The sequence below is a fragment of the Podarcis raffonei genome, chromosome 9 (genome assembly GCF_027172205.1).
Source record: "Podarcis raffonei isolate rPodRaf1 chromosome 9, rPodRaf1.pri, whole genome shotgun sequence".
Taxonomy (NCBI): domain Eukaryota; kingdom Metazoa; phylum Chordata; class Lepidosauria; order Squamata; family Lacertidae; genus Podarcis; species Podarcis raffonei.
Genome location: NC_070610.1, coordinates 80,048,618 through 80,074,466, shown reverse-complemented (window position 1 = coordinate 80,074,466; position 25,849 = coordinate 80,048,618). Strand labels below are relative to the sequence as shown.

At 47.7% G+C, this 25,849-nt stretch overlaps 1 protein-coding gene across 2 annotated transcripts in view; it reads left to right on the top strand.

Annotated features, from left to right (window-relative positions):
• SFXN5 (sideroflexin 5) overlaps nt 1–25,849 on the top strand; it is an 89,872-nt gene that overhangs the window by 16,533 nt on the left and 47,490 nt on the right. The window contains exons 3-6 of one of the 2 annotated variants that reach the window (XM_053402267.1): nt 10,779–10,856; nt 18,568–18,594; nt 20,380–20,434; nt 23,317–23,342. In XM_053402267.1, coding sequence (XP_053258242.1) covers nt 10,779–10,856; nt 18,568–18,594; nt 20,380–20,434; nt 23,317–23,342 — 186 coding nt within the window. The remainder of the gene's footprint in view (nt 1–10,778; nt 10,857–18,567; nt 18,595–20,379; nt 20,435–23,316; nt 23,343–25,849) is intronic. The other variant, XM_053402268.1, reaches the window with a different exon arrangement.

The following is a 25,849-nucleotide window of genomic DNA, read 5'->3' as shown; positions in this document are numbered from 1 at the left end:
TTAAGAGAAAGGCTACTTCAGTGCAATCCTATGAATTTCTACTAAGTCCCACTTAGTGCAATGAGTCTCTTCCCAGGTGTAGGATTGCAGCCTAAGCCAGCTGCTTAAAGTCTCTTAACGTACAAAAGTTGGGTATGTAGTAAACAAAACACAATGCTATTACGGTACAAGTTAGCCGAGCAAAGAGGTGCTGCCATTCACTAAAATAAAGCAGAATAAGACAATCAATTAAAGCATTTCAGAAAAACTGACCTTCGGGAATCTAGCTAAAGTTGATTTTAACCTGGAACCTAGTTAGGGAGGACAAGAGCCCAGACCATTTTAAGGCAGAGGATTTCAACTGATAACATTTGGTGCCCTCTGTTTTTAAAACACATGCAAAATAAGACTTGTTAAAATTCCCCTTCTGCATTTGTAAGAAGCTGGTCACTTAGGGAGGGCCACCTGCACTTTGGAACTCCTTGCCAATTGATATGCTGTACTCTTTTCTGCGCCTGCTAAAAACGTTCTTGTTTAGACAAGGCTGTCTGGATGCTTAGTAATCTGGTGTGAATTTTAAACCTGTTTTAGTATTTTAACTTTTTGAATTATGGTGTTGGAGGAGACTCTTGAGAGTCCCATGGACTGCAAGAAGATCCAACCTCTCCATTCTTAAGGAAATCAGCCCTGAGTGCTCACTGGAAGGACAGATCCTGAAGCTGAGGCTCCAAGACTTTGGCCACCTCAGGAGAAGAGAAGACTCCCTGGAAAAGACCCTGATGTTGGGAAAGATGGAGGGCACAAGGAGAAGGGGGCGGCAGAGGGCGAGATGGTGGGGCAGTGTTCTCGAAGCTACCAGCATGAGTTTGACCAAACTGCGGGAGGCTGCGGAAGACAGGAGGGCCTGGCGTGCTCTGGTCCAGGGGGTCACGAAGAATCGGGCACGACTAAACAACTAAACAACAACAACAAGTATTTTAAATTTTTTATGTTTGCTGTAATTTATTATTGATTTTGTTGTTTTGTTGTAAACTGCTTTGAGGGTTGGGTTTTTTGGTTTTCTTACAATCTAGCGGTATATAAATTGTATGCAATAAATAAGGCAAGAGTGAAAACAATGTCTTCTGAGGAAGCGTTTGCAAAGGCATTGGGAAAGATAAATGACTCTTTAGAGGAACTAAAGAAGCAAGGTGCTGAAACAAATAAGAAAATTGAAGAAATCTCTGGGAAAATTGATTTAAATACTAAAAGTATAACTGACCTCGGGAACAAAGTGAACTCGAATGCAGAAGCAATTGGGAAATTACTGGAAGATTCATCCACAACACGAAAGATAGCTGAGGAAGCTAAGGAAATTGCTACTGCTGCTGAGGAAAAATTTCCACCGGTGTACAGGAAACTAGATGAGTATGAACTGGCACTTTCTATGCAGGATATGCAACGCAAGGAGAAGAACTTAAGGATCAGACTTGTGCCGGAAAAGGAAGGAGATAACCTGGTGGATTACCTGACAAAAGAGTTTTCTGACTTTTGGAAGCAGGAGCTGAAAGAAGATGAGTTCAAGATAGAGAGTGCATTTAGGTTGGGAATAAGGCAGAGGAAGAATAGACCCAGAGATTGTCTGATAACTTTAAGAACCAAGGAAGAGAGAGATAAAATATTGAACCTGCACTACCAAACAACCCTTCGAATTGAAGATTTTTATATTGAGATCTTTAAAGACATTCCCAAAAGTATTTTGGATGCAAGAGGTCCTTACAAGGATTTGGTGACACTGCTGAAAAGGAACTACATACTATTCAGGTGGGAGTTTCCCCAAGGCCTGTCTTTTAAATACAAGGGGAAGAAAAGAAGAATAAAAACAGTGAGTGATAAAGACAAGTTCCTGGGAGAACACGAAGAAGACCTACAGAAAGAGACCTATCCAGGAGAAGGACACCCTTCAAGCAAGGGATCACTAGATACGGACACAGAACCACCGACAAAAGACGAACAACAACTGGGAGCTGTAGGAGGAAGCAAGTAACCCCATCATGGCTTTGCAACTTCTAACCTGGAATTGTAACGGTCTAAACAATCCCCGAAAAAGGAAAAATATATTTCATGCTCTAAAGAAAGACCAATTGGACTTGATTTGCCTACAAGAGACTCATGTGACAAGAGCACACAGAAAATTATTAATAAACAAGAGACTGGGACAAGAATTTATATCTTCAGACAGAGTAAAAAAGAGAGGAGTGGTGATTTACGCAAAGGAAAATCTGCAACCGAAACAAATCTTTAAAGATGACCAAGGAAGATATTTGGCAATTGAAATTCAATTCCAAGGAGAAAAATTTTTGATAGTGGGAATATATGCACCAAATGAAGGGAAAGCAGAATTCTTTAAGAAGTTGCATGAGACTTTAATGGACTATATGGATTACAAATTAATCATGATGGGGGACATGAATGGAGTAGTTTCAACAAATATGGACAAAGCACAAAGACAGGTTGTTACAAAAGATGGAAGACTACCAAAAACTTTTTTTGAAATGACTGACAATATGGACTTGATTGACATTTGGAGAACAAAACACCCATTAGAGAGAGAGGGAACCTTCTTTTCTGAAGCCAAAATGACATGGACTCGGATTGACCAAATTTGGGTGACTAGCAGTATGGCGTCGAATATAAAGAAAGTGGAAATCTGCCCAAAACCTCTCTCCGACCATAACGCAGTAAAGATGGTGATGAAGCAAACAACAACTGGTTCCTTCAGATGGAGAATGAATGACACCTTATTTAGAGACGAGGAGATCTGTAAAAAGGCCCAAAAAACTCTGAAAGATTATTTCGAAATCAATTTAAGGACTAAAGTAGAAAAAAGAATAGTATGGGACGCAAGTAAAGCCGTGATGAGAGGGTTTTTGATACAACAAAATACATTAAAGAAAAGAAAGCAAAACGAGAGGAAAGAGAAAATTTTGGAAAAGATAAAAGAAGGGGAAAGGAAATTAAGACTGAAGCCAAAATCGCAAGAGGTTTTGAGAGAAATTAAACTGTACCAAACACAATATATGGAACTGATGAATCAAGAAATAGAATGGAAAATTAAACAAATGAGACAAAAGACTTTTGAATCTGCAGATAAATGTGGCAAGTTATTGGCTTGGCAAATAAAGAAGAGACAAAAACTCAACACGGTAACAAACTTAGAAGTGGAGGGAAAGAATATATGCAACCCAGTGGAAATTAGGAACTGTTTTCAGAGCTACTTTAGACAACTGTATACACAAGGGCCGCAGAAAGAAACAGATATACAACAATTCCTCGAGAAAAATGGGCTGAAAAAGATTTCGCAGGAAAGTAAGACAATTTTGAACCAGGAGATATCAGCACAGGAAATAGAAGATGCCATTCAAAACACGACGCTGGGCAAATCACCTGGACCGGATGGATTGACTTCCAAATATTACAAAGTTTTGAAGGAAGGACTTATACAACCTTTGAAGGAAGTCTGCAATGAAATCATTGAGGGGAGAAGGGCACCAGATACGTGGAGGGAGGCCTACATCACACTTATACCAAAGACAGAGACTGAAAAGACCCAACTTAAGAACTACCGACCCATCTCGTTACTAAATGTGGATTACAAAATTTTTGCTGATGTTTTAGCAAAGAGATTGAAAAGAGTTTTGATGGAGGAGATTCATGGGGACCAAGCGGGCTTTCTCCCGAAAATGCATTTGTCGGATAATGTAAGGAATATAATTGACATTTTGGAGAAGCTGGAAGTGAATATAAATACTAAGGCTGTTTTGATATTTGTGGACGCCGAGAAAGCCTTTGACAATATTTCTTGGAGTTTCATGTTGAAGAACCTCCGGGGGATGGGGGTAGGCCAAGGGTTTGAAAATGGTATAAGTGCAATATACTCTGAACAGAAAGCAAAATTAATTGTAAATAATGTGGTAACAGAAGAGTTCAAGATTGAAAAAGGGACACGTCAGGGGTGCCCTATCTCCCCATTACTTTTTATATCGGTCCTGGAGGTTTTGCTTAATATGATTAGGAAGGACCAGTTGGTCAAAGGGGTTCAGGTCGGAGCTAAACAATACAAATTGAGAGCATTTGCAGATGACCTAGTACTTACTTTACAAGAGCCAGAAGCTAGTACGAAAAGAGTTTTGGAAATAATTCAAGAGTTTGGTCAAATGGCAGGATTTAAACTGAATAAGTTAAAAACTAAGGTATTGGAGAAAAATTTAACACAGATTGAAAAAGAAAGGTTTCAGAATGAGACGGGGTTGACTGTGGTTAAAAAAGTGAAATACCTGGGTGTGAATATGACAGCTAAGAATGTGAATTTATTTAAAGACAATTATGAAAAAACTTGGATAGAAGTGAAAAAAGATCTGGAGATTTGGTCAAACTTGAAGCTTTCCTTGTTAGGCCGAATTGCAGTTATAAAAATGAATGTATTGCCAAGAATGTTGTTTTTGTTTCAAGCATTACAAATAATGGATAAAATGGACTGTTTCAAGAAGTGGCAGAAAGATATATCTAAATTTGTCTGGCAGGGCAAGAAGCCCAGAATAAAATTTAAGATATTAACGGATTCAAAGGAAAGAGGGGGGTTTGCCCTGCCAGACTTTAAATTGTACTATGAAGCAGCAGCTTTCTGCTGGCTAAAAGATTGGCTGCTTCTTGAAAACACAGACATTTTGGATTTGGAAGGTTTTAACAATATTTTTGGGTGGCATGCATATCTGTGGTATGACAAGGTTAAAGCGCACAAAAGTTTTAAAAACCATATTGTCAGAAAAGCACTATTAAATGTCTGGGTCAGATATAAAGATTTGCTGGAAAATAAAACTCCAAGGTGGTTGTCGCCAATGGAAGCTAAGGCAGTTAAAAAGTTAAATATGGAGTCGAAATGGCCAAGATATTGGGAAATTCTGGAAAAGGAAGGGGACAAACTGAGATTGCAGAGTTTTGAGAAACTAAAAGGGAAGGTGAGAGATTGGTTGCACTATCACCAAATAAATGAAGTGTTTAAATTGGACAGTAAAATTGGTTTCCAGGTGGAAAAATCAAAATTGGAGACTGAATTGTTAGAATCCAGTACTAAGAATTTGTCAAAAATGTATAATCTTCTGCTGAAATGGAATACACAAGATGAAACGGTTAAATCAGCTATGATTAAATGGGCTCAGGACATTGGTCATAATATTTTGTTTGCTGATTGGGAAAAGTTGTGGACCACCGGGATGAAATTCACGGCATGTAATGCCTTAAGAGAGAATATTATGAAAATGATCTATAGGTGGTACATAACCCCAGTCAAGCTTGCAAAGATTTACCATTTGCCTGACAATAAATGTTGGAAATGTAAGGAAAAGGAAGGTACATTCTTTCACCTCTGGTGGACGTGCCCGAAGATTAAGGCATTCTGGGAAATGATCTATAATGAACTGAAAAAGGTATTTAAATATACTTTCCCCAAGAAACCAGAGGCCTTTCTCTTGGGTATTGTCGGCCAGGGGGTGTCAAAGACAGACATAACTTTCTTTATGTACGCCACAACAGCAGCTAGAATACTCATTGCGAAGTACTGGAAGACGCAAGATTTACCCACACTGGAAGAATGGCAGATGAAGGTGATGGACTACATGGGCTTGGCAGAAATGACGAGCAGAATCCGAAACCAGGGAAAAGAAGCGGCGGAAGAAGAATGGAAAAAGTTTAAGGACTATTTAAAGAAATATTACAAAATTAATGACAGTTAGAATGATGTTGGACTAAAGTAAATGGTTACTATCAGTAATGGTTAAGACAAGGAGAATAAGGATGATTAGCTTAAATTTATAGTAAAATAAGGGAAGATTTGCTGAACAATTGATTAGAATTTGGAATACAGAAACGGGAGGCATGAGGAAGTCGAAGAAGAAAGGTTTAAGAAATTAGGACATGAAATGGTACTTGTTTCTTGTTTTGTTTTTTGTCCATTGTTTGTTTATGTATGTTTTGTTTGTATGAATATAAAAATTGCTTAATAAAAATATTATAAAAAATAAATAAAATAAGTACCGGTAAATAAATAATGTGGTGAAGACACACACAGTTCCACAAAGGAGCCTGGTTATGGGGATGCTGGCAGCTTCTCCTTTCCATCGGTGCTTGTCAGTGGAGAAAGAGTCGTCCGCAGCAGAGGCCTGGGAGGCTCCTGGAGGGGCTTGGCAGCTTTGATACAGCCCCCAGGCCACCTGCGGGGAGAGAAGAGGGTGAAGAAAGCCCAGCACCTCCTTTCCTATGGAGGGGGAGTCCTGCTGCTGGCGAACATCGCGTCCTCGCGGCTGCTGGCACTGCCAGAACCTGGACCCTGTCCCAAAAGCAGCCCCCGGAAGTGGGAGCCCCCGCTGCTTCTTTTCAGCTCTGTCCTCTGCTGAACCCTCTCTGGTCTGGACTGGTCCTTTTTGTCCATTCGGGTTTTATTTTTGACTCCCTGGTGCCAAAGAAGGGATAAGGTAACGTACAAACGTTTGAAGCTGAAATTGGACATGGTTTGCATGTGCCATTTGTCCTATTCAGAACGATTGGCTTTGGCCAGGGTTGTTGTTAACAGCGACGACAAAGGATTCCTCAGTTAAGGTGGGTGGGGAGGGGGGCAGAGGACAGGGCCATTCATTTATTTGCGCACACCCCCCCCCCATGATTCCATTCGGAGGAGCACAGTGTGCCATGTAGATCTCTTGCAAAGAAGAACAACTCCTGCTAGGTAATCCCAGCATCGAAAACATACCAGCAGCAAGTGCAAAGAGCTCCCCGAATGCTAAGTAGACCATTCTTCTTTGCTTTGCTTTTTGTGTGGAACTGGGTCACTTCCCTCGGCTCCTTAGTTACCGTCCACTCACTTGCCTCTCTCTCCGCACGGGCACAAACAGCACCAGAAGGATTGTCAATCCTTCAAAATCTAGGTGTGTGTCGGGGGCAGGCTTCTGGCTTTCCTCCTACAGGTCTTGGGTCAACTGGTCTCTTTCACTCCCTTTTATTTCATTGCAAACTTTTCCATGCCTTTTTTTTAAAGGTATTTTGTCTCGGGAGCTGCATCTGGTTTAAATGGGAGGAAAATAATCTCATTTTCGTGGCAGGGAAGGAAAGGGCCAGCAAGGTTTTCAGCTCCATCCCAACCCTCCCTCCTTGTGAAAATTAAAATCCAGATTTGCTACGGACGTTTCTCCTGGAAGGAAGCAACCACGCTGCAGTTTATCTTGGTTAAACAGGCCGTGGGGCAGGGAGGAGCCTCCCTTTCTGCAGAGGGTGTGGAGGATGCTCGTGGTGGGCCCTGGCAGCCTCATTGCCTGACCCTCCTCTCTGCATGTGCATGGGTGCAAATTGGAGGTTTCTCTGGTGACTGCTGTCCAGCAGCCTTGGAGGTGATGCTCTCCCCATGCTCAGCACTCAGCTCCAAGCCCTGAACCTGCTCCAACTCCCAACTGGGAGCCCTTGCAGCCTCCAACTCAGTGCCCAGATCACTGCTGCATCCAGGTGGTCCCAACAGTGCCCCCTCTGCCCTTCTGACTGTTGTGGCTGCCTTTCAGGAACTTGTCTGCAGAGGCAGAGCCTGTTATTTGGAGTGCAGAAGAAGCATTGCTTAATTCCCTCCTGCATTCCTTCTAGGAAGCTGATCTCCCCGGCCGGCACGGAACTGGAATATTGCTGTATGTCTGGGTACAATGTGCTTGGCATGTCGCTTCTGCGGATTAGTCTTCGATTAGTCTTCCTTCAAAGAAAGGCTCAACAGCTTGCGGTGCTAATCTCTGAAGGATTTGCCCCCAAGGATGTGATGGCCTCGGAAGGCAGGAGGACTCTCGGAGGGGTCTGTCTTTGCCGCAAACAGGGTGGAACGGATTCCTGATGCCCACGTGCCCTCCTTGCCCTAGCCCCTCACCCCAGACTTGCTTTGGTGTGGGAACCCCATTCTGGAGCCTAGCGAGGATCGCATTGCAAGGGTTGGAGTAGATGACCCCAGGAGTCCCTTCCAGTTCTGTGATTCTGTGCTTCTTGTGGGCAGACTGACATCGCACAGGACCAAAGTTCCGCTTAGGAGGCGCCAGAGGGAGGCGGAAACGGCAACCAGCGTGTGGCTTCTGGCTCTTGCCAGAAGAACTATACAACTTGTAGAAGACATCTGAAGGCAGCCCTGTATCAGGAAGTTTTTAATGTTTGATGCTTTATTCTGTTTTAATAAAAATAATAATAAATTTTTATTTATACCCCGCCCTCCCCAGCCAAGACTGGGCTCAGGGCGGCTAACACCAGATATAAAACAATTGATTAAAATGCAACTTAAAAACAAGATTAAGTACAACATTAAAATGCAGCCTCAGTTCGGTAGAAACTCAAATAAAAAAGTTTTTGGGGAATGAAAACATCAAGTCTTCACCAAGGCCAACTATCCAGACTGGTCCTACGTGGGCCAGAAAAAGCCAGGGAAGTCCCCAAATAGGAGTTCCATCACAGAAGGAGAAAGGAAAGAGGAGGGGATCAAGTTGATTCCAAGCCAAAGGCCAGGCGGAACAACTCTGTCTTACAGGCCCTGCAGAAATAAATCAGATCCTGCAGGGCCCTGGTCTCATGAGGCAGAGCGTTCCACCAGACCGGAGCCAGAGTTGAAAAGGCCCTGCCTCTGGTTGAGGCTAATCTAACTTCTTTAGGGCCCGGGACCTCTAGGGTGTTGCTATTTATGGACCTTAATGTCCTCTGTGGGGCATACCGGGAGAGGTGGTGCCGTAGGTACGAGGGTCCTAGGCTGTGATATTTTAGATATTCTGTCAGCTGCCCAGAGTGGCTGGGGAAACCCAGCTAGATGGGCGGGGTATAAACATAAATAAATGTTGTTGTTGTTGCCAGCTTCCCTGGAATGCTCTGGCTCTTGGCATGAAAACTCTGCCTTGCTCAAAGGTCCAGCAAGGCTTGGATTCTGGACTAACGCTTAATGGCGCCCGTACGCAGTGAGCAAGATGCCATCAGGACACTGGCCCTTTTCATGGGACGGAATGACCTGTGGTCTCCTGGCTGCCACCTCTTTGCTCTTCCAAGGCACGCTTTGGGTGTCCAGGTGAGCCGGTCAGCGTAGACCAAGGGAAGCTTTCCTACGACTCCCATCACCCCGGATCATGGCCAGCTCTTCCTATGTTCTTTCATTTGAAAGTCCACCAAAGGTTGGGCCAAAGTGCAGTGGCAGGCCACAGGCACGGGGTACTGAGGGACCATTGCTCTGACTTGGTGTAAACTAACGTCCTGTGTTCAGAATCTCAATTTTTCTATAACTAGCTTTTAGGAGGACGTGATAGCACTAGATGCATTGCAGTTTATCATTTTGGTCTGATGAAAAGCCAGCAGCGAATGTCTTAGGCTAGTGAGCGCGTTGGCTGGATGGGGAGTTGGGGGGGGTCTCCTCTCATTAGCTCTCTAAAAAGCCCCCCTCTCTGCTGCACCTCCAGCCCTCAGGTTGGCGCCCTTTTCTGCAGTTTCCCAAGCAAACGGCAAAGCTGCCTTTGATGTTGCAATGAAAAAGGAAGAAAGAGATCTCCGTGCAATTATTGGGAGCCTGAGGAAGGAGCAAGCTGGGTGGCAGAACGCGAAGAGAAGGTCTCCTCCTTCTGTGAGGCTCCAGTAACTGCAGAAGCCAAAACCTTTGGAGCCAATTGGATTCTTTTTCCAAAAAGGCCTTTTCTTCAAAACTTGCAATAAACTTTGATAAAGCAACAGCAGTGTTCAAACTTGAACTTTTGTGTTGCATCGTTTTTTTTACATTTAGCATAATTCTTCAGTGGGAATTGTTCAGTTATAAATCCATTGCTGCAAGCTGCCCCAAGTGCTGACTGAGGCAAGGATTGCATTCTTACGCTGTTTGATTCAAGAAGAACCGCTTTGAATCTCTGGCTGGAGGAAGGAGAGGAGGGGACAGGAGGACTTCTGCTCAGGAGATCACGTTGCCCACCTGCTACCCTTGAGGCTGTCAGGGCAGACGGACCGCTTGTTAATTGTATATGACCGTATGGCATTTCCCCCACGGAAACCAGGCAGGCACCTGACAGGCCTGAAGTTGCTTCACTTGCTGAAAATGGATTGGTTTTGCCAAGCATTTTTAGCTCATTAATTTGATTCAGTGTTGGTCATTTCTTCCATATGTTATGATTCTAGAATTTTAAGACTTTAAAGTTTTATGATGTTTTAATGATTTTACTGCATTTCACCTTGATTTTTTTAATGAGTTGGTTTATTAAGATTCTTCTAAACTAACAGACAGACAAATGAGAATACTTGGGTAGTTTTGCACAACTTGCGTAATTTCTTCCAATAACAGAACTTTTATTGCTGCAAAACATATATCTAATTTTCTTTGACCTGAGGGAGATTTTTCAGGAACTGTGTAACTGAGGTCTTCCTTGGGCCTGGGGGTGATTTCAGTCTCTTAAACTGGCCCCCTCCACTCCCATGCCTTCCCCCAAAGGGCTTCCTGTGCTGCCAGTCCAGCTCTTTTGCACCTGCAGGATGAGCTGGCATTTCCAGGGTCCCCTTTCCTAGTCCACCTGGTTGCAGAGAGCATCCTGCATGTGAGACGGCCAAAGCCACAACTAGACCTTGAGGACAGACAATTCGCAGTTTTAAAATTCCGCTAAGTGACTATGCTGTCTTGGCCAATTGGTGCCCCTGGGTAGTTTCTTGACACCTGGTGTGAGCTGTAGTCCCCCCCCCCCTTGTGGAATAGTTGCTGCTAACTCTCACCTCTGTTTGTTGTTTGTGTGCAGAGTCGTCTTAAAGAAGCTGTGCAGTTGCTGGAGGATTATAAACATGGGACTCTGCCCCCAGGAGTCACCAACAAAGAGGTAACCAAAGTGCATGAATCTTTGTACAAGCTTTGCGTAAGCATAAGAACCTACTGATCTGCTGCTGTAAGTTCCATGGCCAAAATGGGGTCTGTGCTCTACAGGTGCCTCTGCATCTTTGAGGGTCAGGTGCACATCGGATGGGCTCCCTTCTGCATCTGAAACCCATAATTTAGATCAAGACAAAGATGCATCTAGCCTAGAGCCAAATATTCTCCTCTGTGCATTCTGATATTGAATATTTTCTGTATCCTACTTCACACATCACTCTGAGCCCTGTGGTATGTTGAACCCAGCCTAGAAAGCCAACCATGGTTGGTTTCCCGACAAAAACCACATTGTGAAGCCATGGTTTGTTGATTTCTGTACCATTGCTTGTTTTCACTACTGCTTAGCATTGCATCTGAAGCAAACAGCCTTGCTTAACCATGGTTTGTTTGGCTACCCCAGATGCTCACCAAGCTACAAAGGCACAAGGCAAAACAGCTGTGGGGCTTATAGAATTGTCCGTGAGACAACATGTGGCTTGTGGAAGAAACCCTGGTTAAAACGACAGTATCTGTGTACGCATTCAGCCTCTGAATATTTGCCAGATATTAATTGGATGTTTTAATATGTGATGTTCATTGATGCTGGACTTTAGTGTTTGAAATTTCACACTTTATTTGACAGCTGACATGCAGTGGTATTTAATGTTTTGACAGTGTTTGTCAGGTTATGAAGTTTCATTTTTGACAGCTGCCAGAATCCAAACAATCAAAAGATGCCAAGAAGTCTATAAAGCATTCGAGTTCTGAGTTCTGAGGTAAAGAAAGCCAGATTCAAAATTTGATTTGAGCATTGGACATTGCTGGGGACCCCAAGTTTCTGCCAGATTTTGTTTCAGCGCCCTCACATGCAGCCCAATGCCCTTAGGAGCTTGACAGTCCCCAACACCTGGGAAATAGCAGTGCGCTGCCTCTGAATCTGGAGGCTCCATTTTTAGCTCTCATGACGGCCGGCCTTCGTAAGCCTTTCCTCCATTGCTCTGCTTAATCCTCTTGAAACTGGTGCTCACCTCATCTCTTGCGGCAGAGAACCATGGCATAGTTGTGTCCGGGGGTGTGAGCAAACTTGGTGCAAGCGCAGCTTCACAGTCAGAGGGGTCTATATCTTTCAGTGTGTGCTGCCTGCCCCCTGCCCCCATCTCTATGGCGCCAGGGGTGCATGGTTTGGATTTCCATCCACAGGTAGTCTGGACATGACAAGTTGCAGAGAGCGTCTGGGAGAGGAGACACATCCTTTCACTTTGCCGTGGCTGGGCTGGGATTTGAACTTGGGTTTCTTGTGTCCACAACCAACGCTTTGTCCAATGACCCCCCCCCCATTAGCTGTGACTACAGACCTATCGGAGCAAAGTTATTTTCCTCTACAGGAGAGCCTCAAGCCCAGAGATTGACCTGCCCACTCCCCAATTCATGGTTCAGCCAGTTCAGGGTTCTTCACTACTGTGGCCAGGAAGGCCTCGTTCAGACAACTTTTGGATAACTGGGATGAAGACCTTTTGCACGAAAATCCTCTGCACCCTCCTGGGTGGGCATCACCGCTGAATCGGCTGTGTAGAGGCAGCAGGTTTGCCCTTCTTTGGCCTAACCTACCTGAATGTTGGGAAGAGGCCTCTTTGTCCCAGAAACAAGGGCTGCAGGAGCAAGGAAGAACTGGGGTGGGTGGGAAAGGGAGACTTTGCCCATGGGATGCGGGTGGCAGTTACGCGACGCCAGCTCTGCACTTGGCAAGTGTCAAGGAGCACCGCCAGGAATGGTGCTGGGTGGCGGCTGTGAGCCAGTAGGCTGTGAGGGAAAGTGCCTTGCCGGCAGATGGGCTAAGAAGTGTCTGGCATGTGTCAAAAGCGCAGAGCAGCTGGTGTTTGGGGAAGGCCCCATTGCAGGAGGGGTCTGCTGCTAGCGGGCATTGGTCCATTTCTTCCACTTGCATCTCCCCCCCCCCCAAATACCGCCCGATGACCCACCTGGCCTTTCCTGGTCCCATGAAGGTGCCCATGGGGCCAGGTGGGCCACAGCACCACAGAGAGCGCATCGTGAGCAGTTCCGACAGGCGTTGGGAGTGACCAGAGACCTTTGAGCACCTGCCCTTGGCTCTGCTCCCTTGCCTCCAAAAGAGGCAGCCATTGAGCTCTTCTCTGGCCCTTCCTGTACCAGATGAGCTATTATGGGGATATAACTGAGCAGAAGAACGCTGGGCTCCTCCAGCTCTTTAGTCCATGGTGATGACGACAATGACTTGATAGTCACTTTGTTACCCAAAGGTCTCCAAGAGACTTGCAGCACCTGTAAAAACATAAGCATAGACACAGTGTACTATTTTTTAAAAAATCATACAAAACCTACCATTCATTAAAATGTTTTTACACTATGCAAAAACAGAACCACAGGAAGCCTGGGCAGCACACTGCTAATGCGCAGAGCAAGGATCTGTTGCATTCTTCTTGTGGCTCCATATAATGTGTTGCACAACGGCAGTGTCAAATAAATAAATAATCCATCCATAGAACAGATCAAAACTTAGCAGTGGCGGGCCACTCAGCAACGGCGTGGAAGCAACTGTGGCAAACCTGCCACAGTCGTTTCTGCAGCTAGCTAGTCATTGCTACTGGAAAAGATGATCCGAAGTGCTTAGAAGGGATTGTTTGTGTCGCAAAAGCGCACCGTAGTTAAGTGTATTTGATACGTTCTTAACTAGGGATGCTTGGTTCTGTCTGTTCCCATCTCAGCAGTTCACATGGTTGCCTCCTCTGTGGTGAAATGCCTGATGATGAGGCTGAGGGGGAGAAGGGGCAGCAGGCAGTCTTTCTGAGTCTTCCCGTTTCTCAAAGAGTGTGTCAGCAGCTCTGTCCTCAGCTGCCTGGAATTAGCCTTAAAAGTTTTTAAAGAGTGGCTGGCCGGCCATTTGTCAGGGATTCTTTAGCTGCGATTCCTGGGTTGGAATCTACAGTTCTTTGATTTGATGGCATTGCTCCCCCATGTCTTACCCAAGCCACCTGGGATGTGATGCTGGGGGCAAGGCAAGACTATTCTGGGCTGGGCAGTGCTACTGTCTTTGCATCCTGCTTGCGGGGGCTTCCAGGACGCATCTGCTGGAGACCCAGTTCTCAAACAGGGGCCCTTGGTCTGACCTGGCAGAAGATACCTGACTTCCCTCCTTGTCTGCTGGCTCCTGGCTGCTAAGGAGGGCTTGAGCATGCTTGGGCAGCCCTCTTCAGCGAGGCCAGGTTGGGATGTGGAGCTGCAGGACAGGCCCCACAGCTCAGTAATGAGAGCAAATCCTCTGCTGTGGAACCAGTGATGAGTGTCCAGCAAACAGCTTGCTGAGGAAGAGGTGTTACCCAATTCCTCCGCTGAAGGCTGCTCATCGGAGCTCGTCCTTGTGTGCCGCTAATGATGGTAACGGGCTGTCGGCGGCCATCGCCAAGGTTTCCCAGCACTGCGTGGGCTGCCGTGGGGAGAAGGAAGTCGGCAGGGCCTGGGCTGCCTTTGTGGCTGCGGGGCAACTTCTCAGCTCTCCTGCTCAGTTCCAGCTTGTCGTGATCCCTGCTTAGCAGAGCATACAGAAAACATGACGCTGCGAGCTTTGCTAACCTGGCCCCTTCCAGGTGTTTGGGGCTGAATCTCCCATCACTTGGAGGGTCAGGCGGCCATTTCTGAACCCAGGTAGCCTGATCGGTGTTGTCAACTGATGGGTAACCTCCGGGTTGGACTACTGTAGTGTTCTGTTTGTAGGGCTGCCCCTGAGGTTGACCCGGGTGGTGTGGCTAGAGCAAAATCCCTCCCTCAGCTAGAAGGATTGCATGGGCTGCCAATCTGCTGGACCTGGTGTACAGAGCCCCAGCTTGGGACCACAGGTTACCTACTAAGTTAATTTGTTTGTGAAGCTTGAGAACTCAGAGGAAGCGCTGAGCAGATGTCGCTCTTGTTTAAAGAGAGAGTGAGCAGAAAATAATGACAGCAGACTTTGAAACCTCCTTCCAAACCTCCTTGCTCCCCTCCTAGGAGTTACCACCTTTGTGGAGGTGCCACCTGTGTTTGGAGCTTGTTTTCCAGCCGGCCCAAAGGACCCGCAAGATCAGAGGAGCCGCCAAGCATGGCGTGTTGAGACGTCCTGATAGAGAAGCCTGTGTCTGGATGGCACTAGCTGCCTAGGGCTAAGTTTCTAGGTCTCTCTGACTTGCAGCTCAGCTTCTTGGCTCTGTGGAGATGCCTGTGAGGCTGGGAACAGGGCCCCTTCTCCCCCAGTAATGATTTTTAGGATATTCTCCTCTACCTTCTGAAAGACAAGGAAGAGGCGACATGATAGAAAGCTTTTATCCCTCTCCCATAAGACTAGAACTCAGGGACAGCCAATGAAGCTGAATCTCGGAAGCTTCAGGGCAGATAAAAGAAACGACTTCTTCATCCACCAACCTAGATGGCTTGAAGAGAGGATTCGACAAATTTCTGGAGGCGAGGGCTATCTATGACCACTGCTGTTCTCTGCCCTCTACAGTCGGATCCAGCTGCCAGGCTCTTTTCACCTTCTTATCATATTAACACTGCAACCAGGGGACTTCCCCATATATTTTCCTGGTGATTAGCCTAGGCTGGTCAGTTAGAGCAGGGGTGGGCAAGGTTTACCTCCCCTGGGCCGTTTCACTCCAGCAGAGATCCCATAAGCGCGTGCGCACGGAATTTTCGGCGTCTGCGCATGTGCAGATGCAATTTCCGGTGCCATGGAAGCAAGTCTCCACACCACGCTGTGCCAGTGGGGACTCGCTGAGCGGGCGGCTTGGTTTGGGGGCGGCTCGTGGGCCGGTTAAACACCCCTGTGGGCCGCTTGTGGCCCATGGGCCTTAGTTTGCTGACCCCTGATTTAGAGGGCTCCTTCCTGCCTCTTCTGTTGCAGCACTCCAGTCTACGTAGGTGCAGGAAACTTGACAGCTTTTGGCTCACAGTTGTCAGATGAGGCATGTAGACAAACGTCCTTCCTCATTGAGGAGGGGGCCATTCCCTTGGGCACACCTGGTTGGCAACTATGAAAACAGGGTGCTGGACCAGATGGGGCATGGGCCTGATCCAGCAGGCTCTTCTCATGTTCTCTGGTGTAGACGATCTCCAGCCCGTCCTGCTTTCTGCCTCGCTCTCCTCTGCTGGCCGTGCCTCTGACCACAGCCTCCTGGCGGCAAGGTATCTCACCCAGCTTCTGCTTCCCTCACCTTTAAGTCCTTTTAATTACTGCTCCCACCAGCTGCTGCAGAAGAGCTAAACGGAAATCGCCACCCATTTAACACAAGCATGCCCCCCTGTGAAACAGGATGGCTGGGCACCGCCCTCCGCTGGCCTGGGGAGGTGAACTTGCTCTCCCCTTCCCAATCTCCAGCCTGCTTCCGCTCCCGATGAGGAAGGGGTGCTTTCTTGACTTTGCACCCCTCCTCGCCCTTGCCGAATGCAGCCTCCTCCGCAGCTCTCTCTGCCTGGAGACGGATTCATCTCCCTTTGTGGCTGAAGTGCAAAGAGACTCTGCCACCCTAATGGGCAGGTATTTATTGCTGGGCTCCCCCTTCAATCAGGCTAGCAGCGGGAAGGGCCCCTCCCGCTGGCTCAGGCACAGCAGAGGACGGAGGCCAAACAGCATCCCTTTGCGGGGATAAATGGCTTTTCTTTTACACTGTTGATGAAGAGCGAAGAGGTCTGTTTGCAGTAAAATGGCACTTTGCACTTCCTCCCGCCTCGCCTGGCGCCTAAGTATTACTCAGATCTGCACAAGATACAGAATGCAGGATGCTGGGGCCTGCAGTCTGAGAAGCCCTTTGACAGCCCTTAGCAGGAGGAGGGGTCCCCCATTAAAGGCCCCCCAGTTTGCCCCAGTTTCCCACAAGGTGCCTGATGGAGGTGGCCAAGGCAGAGCCTGTTTCACCAGCTGGTGTGCGGTGGCAGCGGGTGCCCCTTGGGGATGGTAGGGCAGAAGACAGGGAGACCCACTGTAGGTGGTGCCTGGCGGGGCCACCTTATTCCAGCTTTGTCCCCCTCTTCTTCCCTGCTAAATTCCAGGAGGGGCAACACAGAGGAGGAGGCTGGCAGACAGGGTAGCATGTGGCTGGTGGGGCAGTGCCCCCTGTGTGCCTCCTAATGGACCAGCCTCCATGGCAGGGTGAGGGACGCCTTGGCACACTCTCGGCTTCAGCAGATCCACCTCCTGAGCATTTGGGGACTTGACTGTGGGTCTGAGTGAGGCTGTGGGGAAGAGAGCGCTTGGCTTGCCTGAGACCCAAATGTCTGTCCCCATGGCAAAGAGAAGGGGGAGATGTGAGCTTCTGCCTCCCTCGTTCAGGTAGAGCTGCTGTGCCACAGACCTTTGGCTGTCCCCAGTGGCTGTGGATTTGGAGGAATCAGGGTCCTGCCACTTTTGGGTTTCTTCAAACTGTTTTGCTCCTTGAGAAGCTCCTTGGTAGCCTTTCTCTCTGGCTGCCCCTTCCACGCCCAGAGATCGGCAGGCCAGGCAAGGTGGGCATCTCTCTCCCTGCCCTTCTTTTCTAATTAACCTTAGGAAGAACCTTTTCCCACCTGCATTTGCCCCCCTGCTGCCGGCACCATTACGTGAGGATCATGTGAGAAGCAGCCCCCTCTTGGGAGGTGTCTTGGGGGTCTGGCTTCCTTTAGTGACCCTTGTCTGAATCCCTCCTTCCTTCCTAGGGGGGTGACGTGAATACAAAATAATACAATCCTAGAATCGTACAGTTGGAAAGGACCACGAGGGTCGTCTGGTTCCACTCCCTGCAAGGCAGGAATCTTTTGCCCAGCGTGAGGCTCAAACCCACACCCTGAGATTAGGAGTCTCATGCTCTGCTACTTGAGCTGGCGGGTGTCAGGGTGCCCTTGCACTTTAGACATCCATTGATGCAAAGTACTCACCTGGAATGTGTTTTTTTCCCCCCTTAGAATTTTAACAAGAACCTCGCACAGAAATCCTCACCTGGCAGGAGGGGTGGATGCGTCGCCTCCCCTTGCATTAGGCAGTCTCATGGGCGTAGCCAGGGGGTGCGGGGGGGGGGGGACAGCTGTCCCCTTTAAATCAAGTAAATAAATAAAAATACTTAACTAACTGACCAATTGAGTCTCAGATAGCTCGGTTCTGCCTCCGCCCCCATAAATCTGGCTACGCCCATGGGCAGCCTGTGCCACATTTCTCTTGTTTTAATTAAAGTATAATCTGTTTGATTGAGTGTCAAAGGGTATATTTTCATGGGGAAAGCTTTGGGCAAAAAAACAACAATGCTTGAACATGGAGCTTTCAATCGTGGACCTGTGCCTGGAAAGGGCAGGGCAAAACGTAAGCGTGGATAAGCCCTTGGTCACTGTGTGGGGTTGCAAGCACTGCCCAGGTGGCCCCCATCTTGCCAGCCACGGACAATGGGAAGGCGCAACTACAGACATCTCTCCTGCAAGGGTCAGGGACCACCACCCATCTCGGGTTTTGGGAAATGGTGGGATGTTCAGGTTGCAGACTCGTGCTTCGGTTTCCACAGTGAATTTGTTCAGAGGGAAACTGGGTTGTGGATTCCTGGCCTTGCATCCTGTGACATTTGTTTCGCATGTGCCCCGAGACTCTGCAAGCTCCTGGGCTCACGTGACTGATCTCCCACCTAACAAGCAACATTAATTATGTCCTTTTGTATTTCTAGCTTTGGAAAGCACAAAAAATTAAACAGGTAACCGGTCTTTGCTTTTCCCTTATCATGCTGCTGCTGCTGCTGCCTTTTTGCCTTCCTGCAAAAGTGGCGAGTGCTGGCTGTCCTTGTCTGTTTGGCTGCCTCTGCTCTGTGTGCCCAACGGGATGCCTGGCCTTTCCTTGCCCTGTGAGCTGCCCTGGGCTTCCTTTTCCCATTAGCGCCAAGGAGGAGTCTCTGCAGGGCCCCCAGACCAAGAGAGAGGCAGTGCATGGTTTCCAAGCTCATGGGGATGCTGGAGGGGGTGGAAGAGGCCCAGTTGCAGGGAGGCATGATGCTCCTGCTAAAGCCAACAAAGGGTAAAGCAGCCTAGAGGATTCTCCAGGTGTACCCCCTCTTTGGGACGCGGGTGACGCTGTGGGTTAAACCACAGAGCCTAGGACTTGCCGATCAGGTCGGCGGTTCTAATCCCCGCGATGGGGTGAGCTCCCGTTGCTCAGTCCCTGCTCCTGCCAACTTAGCAGTTTGAAAGCACGAAGTGCAAGTAGATAAATAGGTACCACTCCGGAGGGAAGGTAAACGGTGTTTCCATGCGCTGCTCTGGTTCGCCAGAAGCGGCTTAGTCATGCTGGCCACATGATCTGGAAGCTGTACGCCGGCTCCCTCGGCCAATAAAGCGAGATGAGTGCCGCAACCCCAGAGTCGGTCATGACTGGACCTAATGGTCAGGAGTACCTTTACCTTTACCCACTCTTTAGGCACCCCAAGGTGTGGATCAGTTACATGTCTTGTCATTTAAAACAACTTTACCTGTAAATCAAACAAGCGTGGACCTCCCCAGATGGAGTTTCTGCCTTCTAAAAGTCCTTTATTGCTGCATAATTTCTGAGGCAGGCTGGGCTCTGCTTGTCCCGTTTTAAGCCAAAGGAGACTGGTTCTTAATTTCTAAAAGGAGAGGCTGGTGTGAGGTGCTGGAGGGGGGGCGGGGAGCAAGCAGTGAGGGGTCCTTGCCTTCCTTTGACCCCTTCCCTCTCACCCTTTGGGACCGGCAGTGGTTGCTTAGTGGCAAAGGAAGGACATTCTGTGCATGCTCAAAAGCCAGCCTTTTTTCATAAATATGCCATATATTCCAGGGATGGAGGTGAAAAAAACAAACCACAGTTGGAAGGGAACCCTTGGTAACTCTGGAGTGCAATCATAGTGAAAACTTCAGCAAAGGCCTTTTTCTCACATAATAGACCCTCTGTCGCACTTACATAGTCCGACTGAATTGGGGGAATGTCAGCCTGGGATAATAATAAATAATAATAATAAGAAATAATAATAATTTTTTATTTATACCCCGCCCTTCCTGGTTCAAAAACCAGGCTCAGGGCGGCTGACAACAAATTTAAAACACTTAATTGTAAAAGCAGCATGAATTCCAGTATAAAAACATGAATAACAATGAAATTCAAAATTCTTTATTGGTTTTTAGTTTTTCAAATACCACCTTCTCTCATGGCTTGAGAGGGTTTAGCTGGGGGCGGGGAGAATGTGCATGGGGGGCAGCTTTGCAGTGCTAGCCAGACCTGCTTGCAGTTTGTGCCTTTTGAATGTATATGGGGGGTGGGGGTCGGGGAGGAAGTCATGGAGGCAGGAGAAAAAGTGGAGCGGTCAATATGTCACCAAGGACCACCTCTCTCTCGCAGGACAAAAACCCTCTGTTAAAGTGCCCCCATCATCCCTGGGGTTGTAGGCAACTCACTTGCACCACGGCTGGGAGGGCAGGACTGGGGATAGCACCCCCCCTTCCTCTCTACCTTCACTCTGTCTGATTTCTTGTAGGCCATCATCCATCCGGACACTAACGAGACGATTTTCATGCCTTTCAGAATGTCAGGTATGGCCCAACCTCATAAAGAAGCTCCTTGGATCCATTATGTTGTCCCCCCCCAAAAAAAAAACACCAAGGAATCCTTTAAACAAAAATATTTTGTATTGCTCTTTGGATTCCCCCATTGTTATTTTAGGATGCCAGAAAGGCTTTTGTGGACGTGCAAGCCCCTCACAATTAAAATAAAAACTTTTAAAATTATATATGTACCGTGTGTGTGTGCACACGCGCGCGCACGCTACCCTACTATGATACTGTGCTACCAGAATTTGTCAATTTAAATTAAACATTAAAAAAAAATCTTTGTGCTGAGGGTTCCTGCAGGCCCCCTGCTTCCTGCTGCGCTTATGCAATTTCCACTGGCTTTTCATAGAATCATAGAGTTGGAAGAGACCACAAGGGCCATCGAGTCCAACCCCCTGCCAAGCAGGAAACACCATCAGAGCACTCCTGACATATGGTTGTCAAGCCTCTGCTTAAAGACCTCCAAAGAAGGAGACTCCACCACACTCCTTGGCAGCAAATTCCACTGTCAAACAGCTCTTACTGTCAGGAAGTTCTTCCTAATGTTTAGGTGGAATCTTCTTTCTTGTAGTTTGGATCCATTGCTCCGTGTCCGCTTCTCTGGAGCAGCAGAAAACAACCTTTCTCCCTCCTCTATGTGACATCCTTTTATATATTTGAACATGGCTATCATATCACCCCTTAACCTCCTCTTCTCCAGGCTAAACATGCCCAGCTCCCTTAGCCGTTCCTCATAAGGCATCGTTTCCAGGCCTTTGACCATTTTGGTTGCCCTCCTCTGTACACGTTCCAGTTTTGTGGCCGCTGAGACCCCTCCAGATGCATTTTTGCATTGCCTTAGGAAGAAGAGGGAGCCTCTGCCTTATGAGAGGAAAGGCAACAGGAAGGTCTCTCCTAGGAAGATCCAGAGGGGGAGCAGCAAAAACAACAAGGGGCCCAGTTGGTTAGAGCGTGGTGTTGATAACGCCAAGGTTGCAGGTTCGATCCCCGCGTGGGATCCCCTTCTTGCATTGCAAGGGGTTGGACTGGATGATCCTCAGGATCCCTTCCAACTTGACAGTTCTATGATTCTTGCGGCACTTTGAAGACTAGGAAATTCATTTTGGCATAAGCTCTTGTGGACTCAAGCCCACTTTGTCAGACGCGGGAGTGATGAAGTGGACTTCAGCCCACAAAACCTTATGCTGCAATAAATTTGTTAGTCTTTAAGATGCTGTGAGTCACTTTGTTGTCTTTTAAGATGAAGATGGTACTGGCCATCTTTCCTTTTAAAGGACTTGCATTAAAACGAATGATTTTTCTTTTCTTTTCAAAATTGCTGCCTGATAGGCTGGGGGTGCCTTCTTCACTCACTCACCGGAGGGTTGTTTTTTTAATTGATTGATTTGACAAGTTAATTGGTTAAATATTGCAGTCCTGCTTAAAGGAGTAACTGAAACAAAGCTTCCCCAAAAGTGTTTGGGTGGACCTTACCTGCTCTGCAGCCTCTTGGCTGAGCCCTGGCAGTTTTCTTTCTCCCCCAGATCCAAGAGCTGCTTTGAGTGTGTGACCAGCTGGGATTGGCTTGCAAGAGCCACCTCTCCCTCGATTCAGACTCTCACCTCCCACTGGCATTGCATCCCTCAGGGAGGAACGTAGTTTTGCTCATCGTAAGGCTACCTTTCATGTCAGATTTAACTCCTTTGTAAGTGTGCACACATGCGATGAGACCTGTGGTATCATTGCTTCTGGCCTGAGTACCTTACGTATTTTAAGATCTTTATTTTGCCATTTTATGTTGTGAACCGCCCTGAGATCTACGGGGGAAGAGTGGCGTACAAATAATAGTAGTAGCAGCATACCCTCCAACATTACTCCAGTGAAAATAGGGACGTCCCATTCCATAATGATAATTTTCCTATTTATACCCCACACATCTTACGGGGTTGTCCCAGCCACTCTGGGCAGCTTCCAAGATACAGGGTTGCCTTCGGATGGCTCAGGGGTCACATAACTCTCTACCCTCCCAACATTTCTCCCATGGAAACAGGGACATCCTGAGGAAAAGTGGGACATTCCGGGATCAAATCATAAACCGGGACGGCTTCTCTAAATCAGGGGCGTCCCTGGAAGATAGACACTCTTTGAGGGTCTGTAGTAGTAGTGGTAATAATAATAATAATAATAATAATAATAATAATAATAATAATGCCAGAGTTCAGTAGCAAAGGATGGTGGGCAGAATCCTAATGTCACCTGAGACACAGGAAAAACACAGACACAGTTCTGGGCAGGGCCAGATTGAGGTCTGATGAGGCCCTCAGCTCCTGAAGGTAACGGGGCCCTTTCTATGTCCAGATGTTCTTTGTCAGCAACAAATTGTCGCTGTTTTTTGTGTTGAATAGATGCTAGATGGTCATTTACGGACCTCAGAGGTATCTCAAGCCATTTGCACATGTTGTCATGCTACCAGTCCATGCAGAATGTCGGGACCCTATATATAGAAAGGAGCAAACCGGTGATATTTTAGGGAGCAGGCTAGCAGGCGGGGCCCATGACTTACATCACAGGAGCCTACACAACACAAAACACTGTCGCTGTATGTAGGTTTTATTTCATTTGTTTTTTATCTCCTATTTTGGAAATGTACATCCAGTTTTTTCCCCTTTAATTTTTTTGGGGGGCCCAAGAGAGTGGGCCCCCAAGCTATAGCTTGTTGAGCTTATACGTAAATCCGGCACTGGTTCTGGGGAAGGGTGAGGTCTTTTGTCTGTTTCCTCTGCTCTGCATCTGAGGTATCACTCGCACTAGACAACCTATTTTGGGGTGATGGAGTCTCTCTCTGTATATACTAAAATATGTTTTTCCCCTCCTTCTTCCTGTAGGTTACATTCCTTTTGGGACACCTATTGTGAGTATTTTAGCATCTTCTTGCTCCAACAGTGCTTGGCTTTCATGTTGGCCTTGGAGGGGCAGCCTTTACATTGGACATGATGCTCCTCTGCTGGAACTGGGGGTGGGGGCTGGGAGGAAGGAGACGGAACGGCCCACCTTGGGTTGGGTTCAGCCTGGCAAGAATCCACTTCCTTTCTCTCTGCCACGCTCTGCTTTCGTTCCTCTCCTCACCCAGCAAAGGCCTCTCCATCTGCCTGAAGCACTGAATGAAGGAATAAAGCTGTTAGAAGTACAGTACAAGGGGCACGTTCCCCTTGGCTGAAGTCAGTGGGGTGATGCAGGTGGGGCGGAATGGGGGGTCTGGAGGGCAGAATTTGAGTTTCAGAAGTGGATGCCATTTCTGGACATCAAGGTGTGCCTTTTGTCTTCTGGATGGAAGAGGCTCAGTCTGATCCAGAAATACTTCTTCTTATTGAGAAGCCCTTCTGCCCTGGGCCTGAGACCCAGCCTGAATGCCTGAGAATAATTTCTTGTGGTGAAGTAAATAGGGAGCATCTAACAGAGCTGTGAGGAGGGGTCTCCTCAGTGTCCTAAGGCGGATTGGTCTTGTTCCCTTAAGAATATAAAGAAGAGCCTATTGGATCAGACCATGGCTAGGCAAACTAAGGCCGGATCCGGCCCAATCACCTTCTAAATCCGGTTCGTGGATGGTCCAGGAATCAGCGTGTTTTTACATGATTAGAATGTGTCCTTTTATTTAAAATGCATCTCTGGGTTACATGTGGGGCCTGCCTGGTGTTTTTACATGAGTAGAATGTGTCCTTTTACAGTCATACCTCAGGTTAAAGTTGCTTCAGGTTGAGCGTTTTCAGGTTGCGTTCCGCGGGAACCTGGAAGTAACGGAACGGGTTACTTCTGGGTTTCGCCGCAGGTGCAGATGCTCAAAATGACGTCACACGCATGCGCAGAAGTGGCAAATCGTGACCCGCGCAGACACAAGTTGCCTTCTGCTCGGGATGCAAACGGGGCTCCGGAATGGATCCTGTTCGCATCCAGAGGTACCACTGTATTTAAATTGCATCTCTGGGTTATTTGTGGGGCATAGGAATCCATTCATATTTTTTTCAAAATATAGTCCGGCCCCCCACAAGGTCTGAGTGGACCACCCCCTGCTGAAAAAGTTTGCTGACCCCTGGATCAGACCCACCTTGTCCAGCATCCTGTTCTCACAGCAGCCAACCAAATGCCTGTGAGAAACCAGGGAGCGGAACCTGAGCAGAACCGGAGTCACACTCTGGCCCTCCTGTGTTTTCCAGCAGCCCCTGCATTCAGAAGCCTTGCTGCCTCTGACTGTGAAGGGCAGAGCATAGCCATCCTGGCTAGGAGCCACCCATAGCTCTCTCCTCCTCCGTGAATTTGCCCAGTCCTTTTATAAAGCCTTCTGGGTTGGCGGCCATCCTTGCCTGGCGTGGGATTGACAGCCACAGTTTAAAGCATCCTTTTCCCGGAGGTCCCTTGCAGGAACTTCCCTTGCGGCTCAGTCATCTGTGCCACCCTTAATGCCACCTGAAATCAGCTGCCTCGCCTTCGCTCCCGGCAGAGAGCCTCCTGGCTGTGCTGCCCTTCTGCTCCGTTCTTCCTCCGCTCCCCCTCAGTTATTCTGAGGCTTGAATTCCTCCCATGGATGCATTCTGGGCCACATTGCCGGAGACATATGGCCCTTCCTGCAATGATAGATCTTGAGGGAGGGGCTGGCATGGCTCCCAGCACAGAGAGGGGAAAGGTGTCCTTATTTATGTTTAACATTTGGGTGGTAATCTGTAATTAACTTTGCAAAAAGTTAAACACAAATTTTGAGTTAGCGATCAGGTTGACACCAAAATCGGCCCGAATCCAGACCTGTCAGAGATGCTGAGAGCTGTCAGCAGAGCTCAGTTTTGTGAGCTGCAAATGATAAACTGGAACCTCTTGTCATAAAGCAGAAAAGGAAAGGGGGGGAAAAACCGATGTTCAAATGTTACATTTTAATTTTAACATTTATGCCAATTGATCTGTGAAATGTAGTGACATAATTGGCCGTCTGCTCTCGCAGTCTGAGTCTCAAACTGAGCATACTGGGAAGGAGCGGGTGGCGATGGAGGGAGTGGAACTGGGAACCCCCTTCCCTCTCCCCACGGCGGTGTGGGTCTCCATTGCCTCCACTTCAGGGTGTGCTAAACCTGGGGCGAGCATTTGCCGCCCTCCAGAGGGCTTTGTTTGTAAGCCAAGAGAACTGGAGGCTCCTTGTGCCCGGGGCCAGAAGAACCCAAGGACAACGATGCAGCTGGATCAGGCCACGGGGGACCCATCTGGTCCAGCATCCTCATGGTGGTCAGCTAGACGCCCCAAAGGAAGGAAGCCCACAGGCTGGACACGGGCCGGAGGCAATTGCGGGCTCCTGGGCTTGGATCCCAGTTGGAGGTTTCCCACAATGGGCAGCTGGTTGGCTTCTGTGAGAACAGGATGCTGGACTGGTTGGCTGGA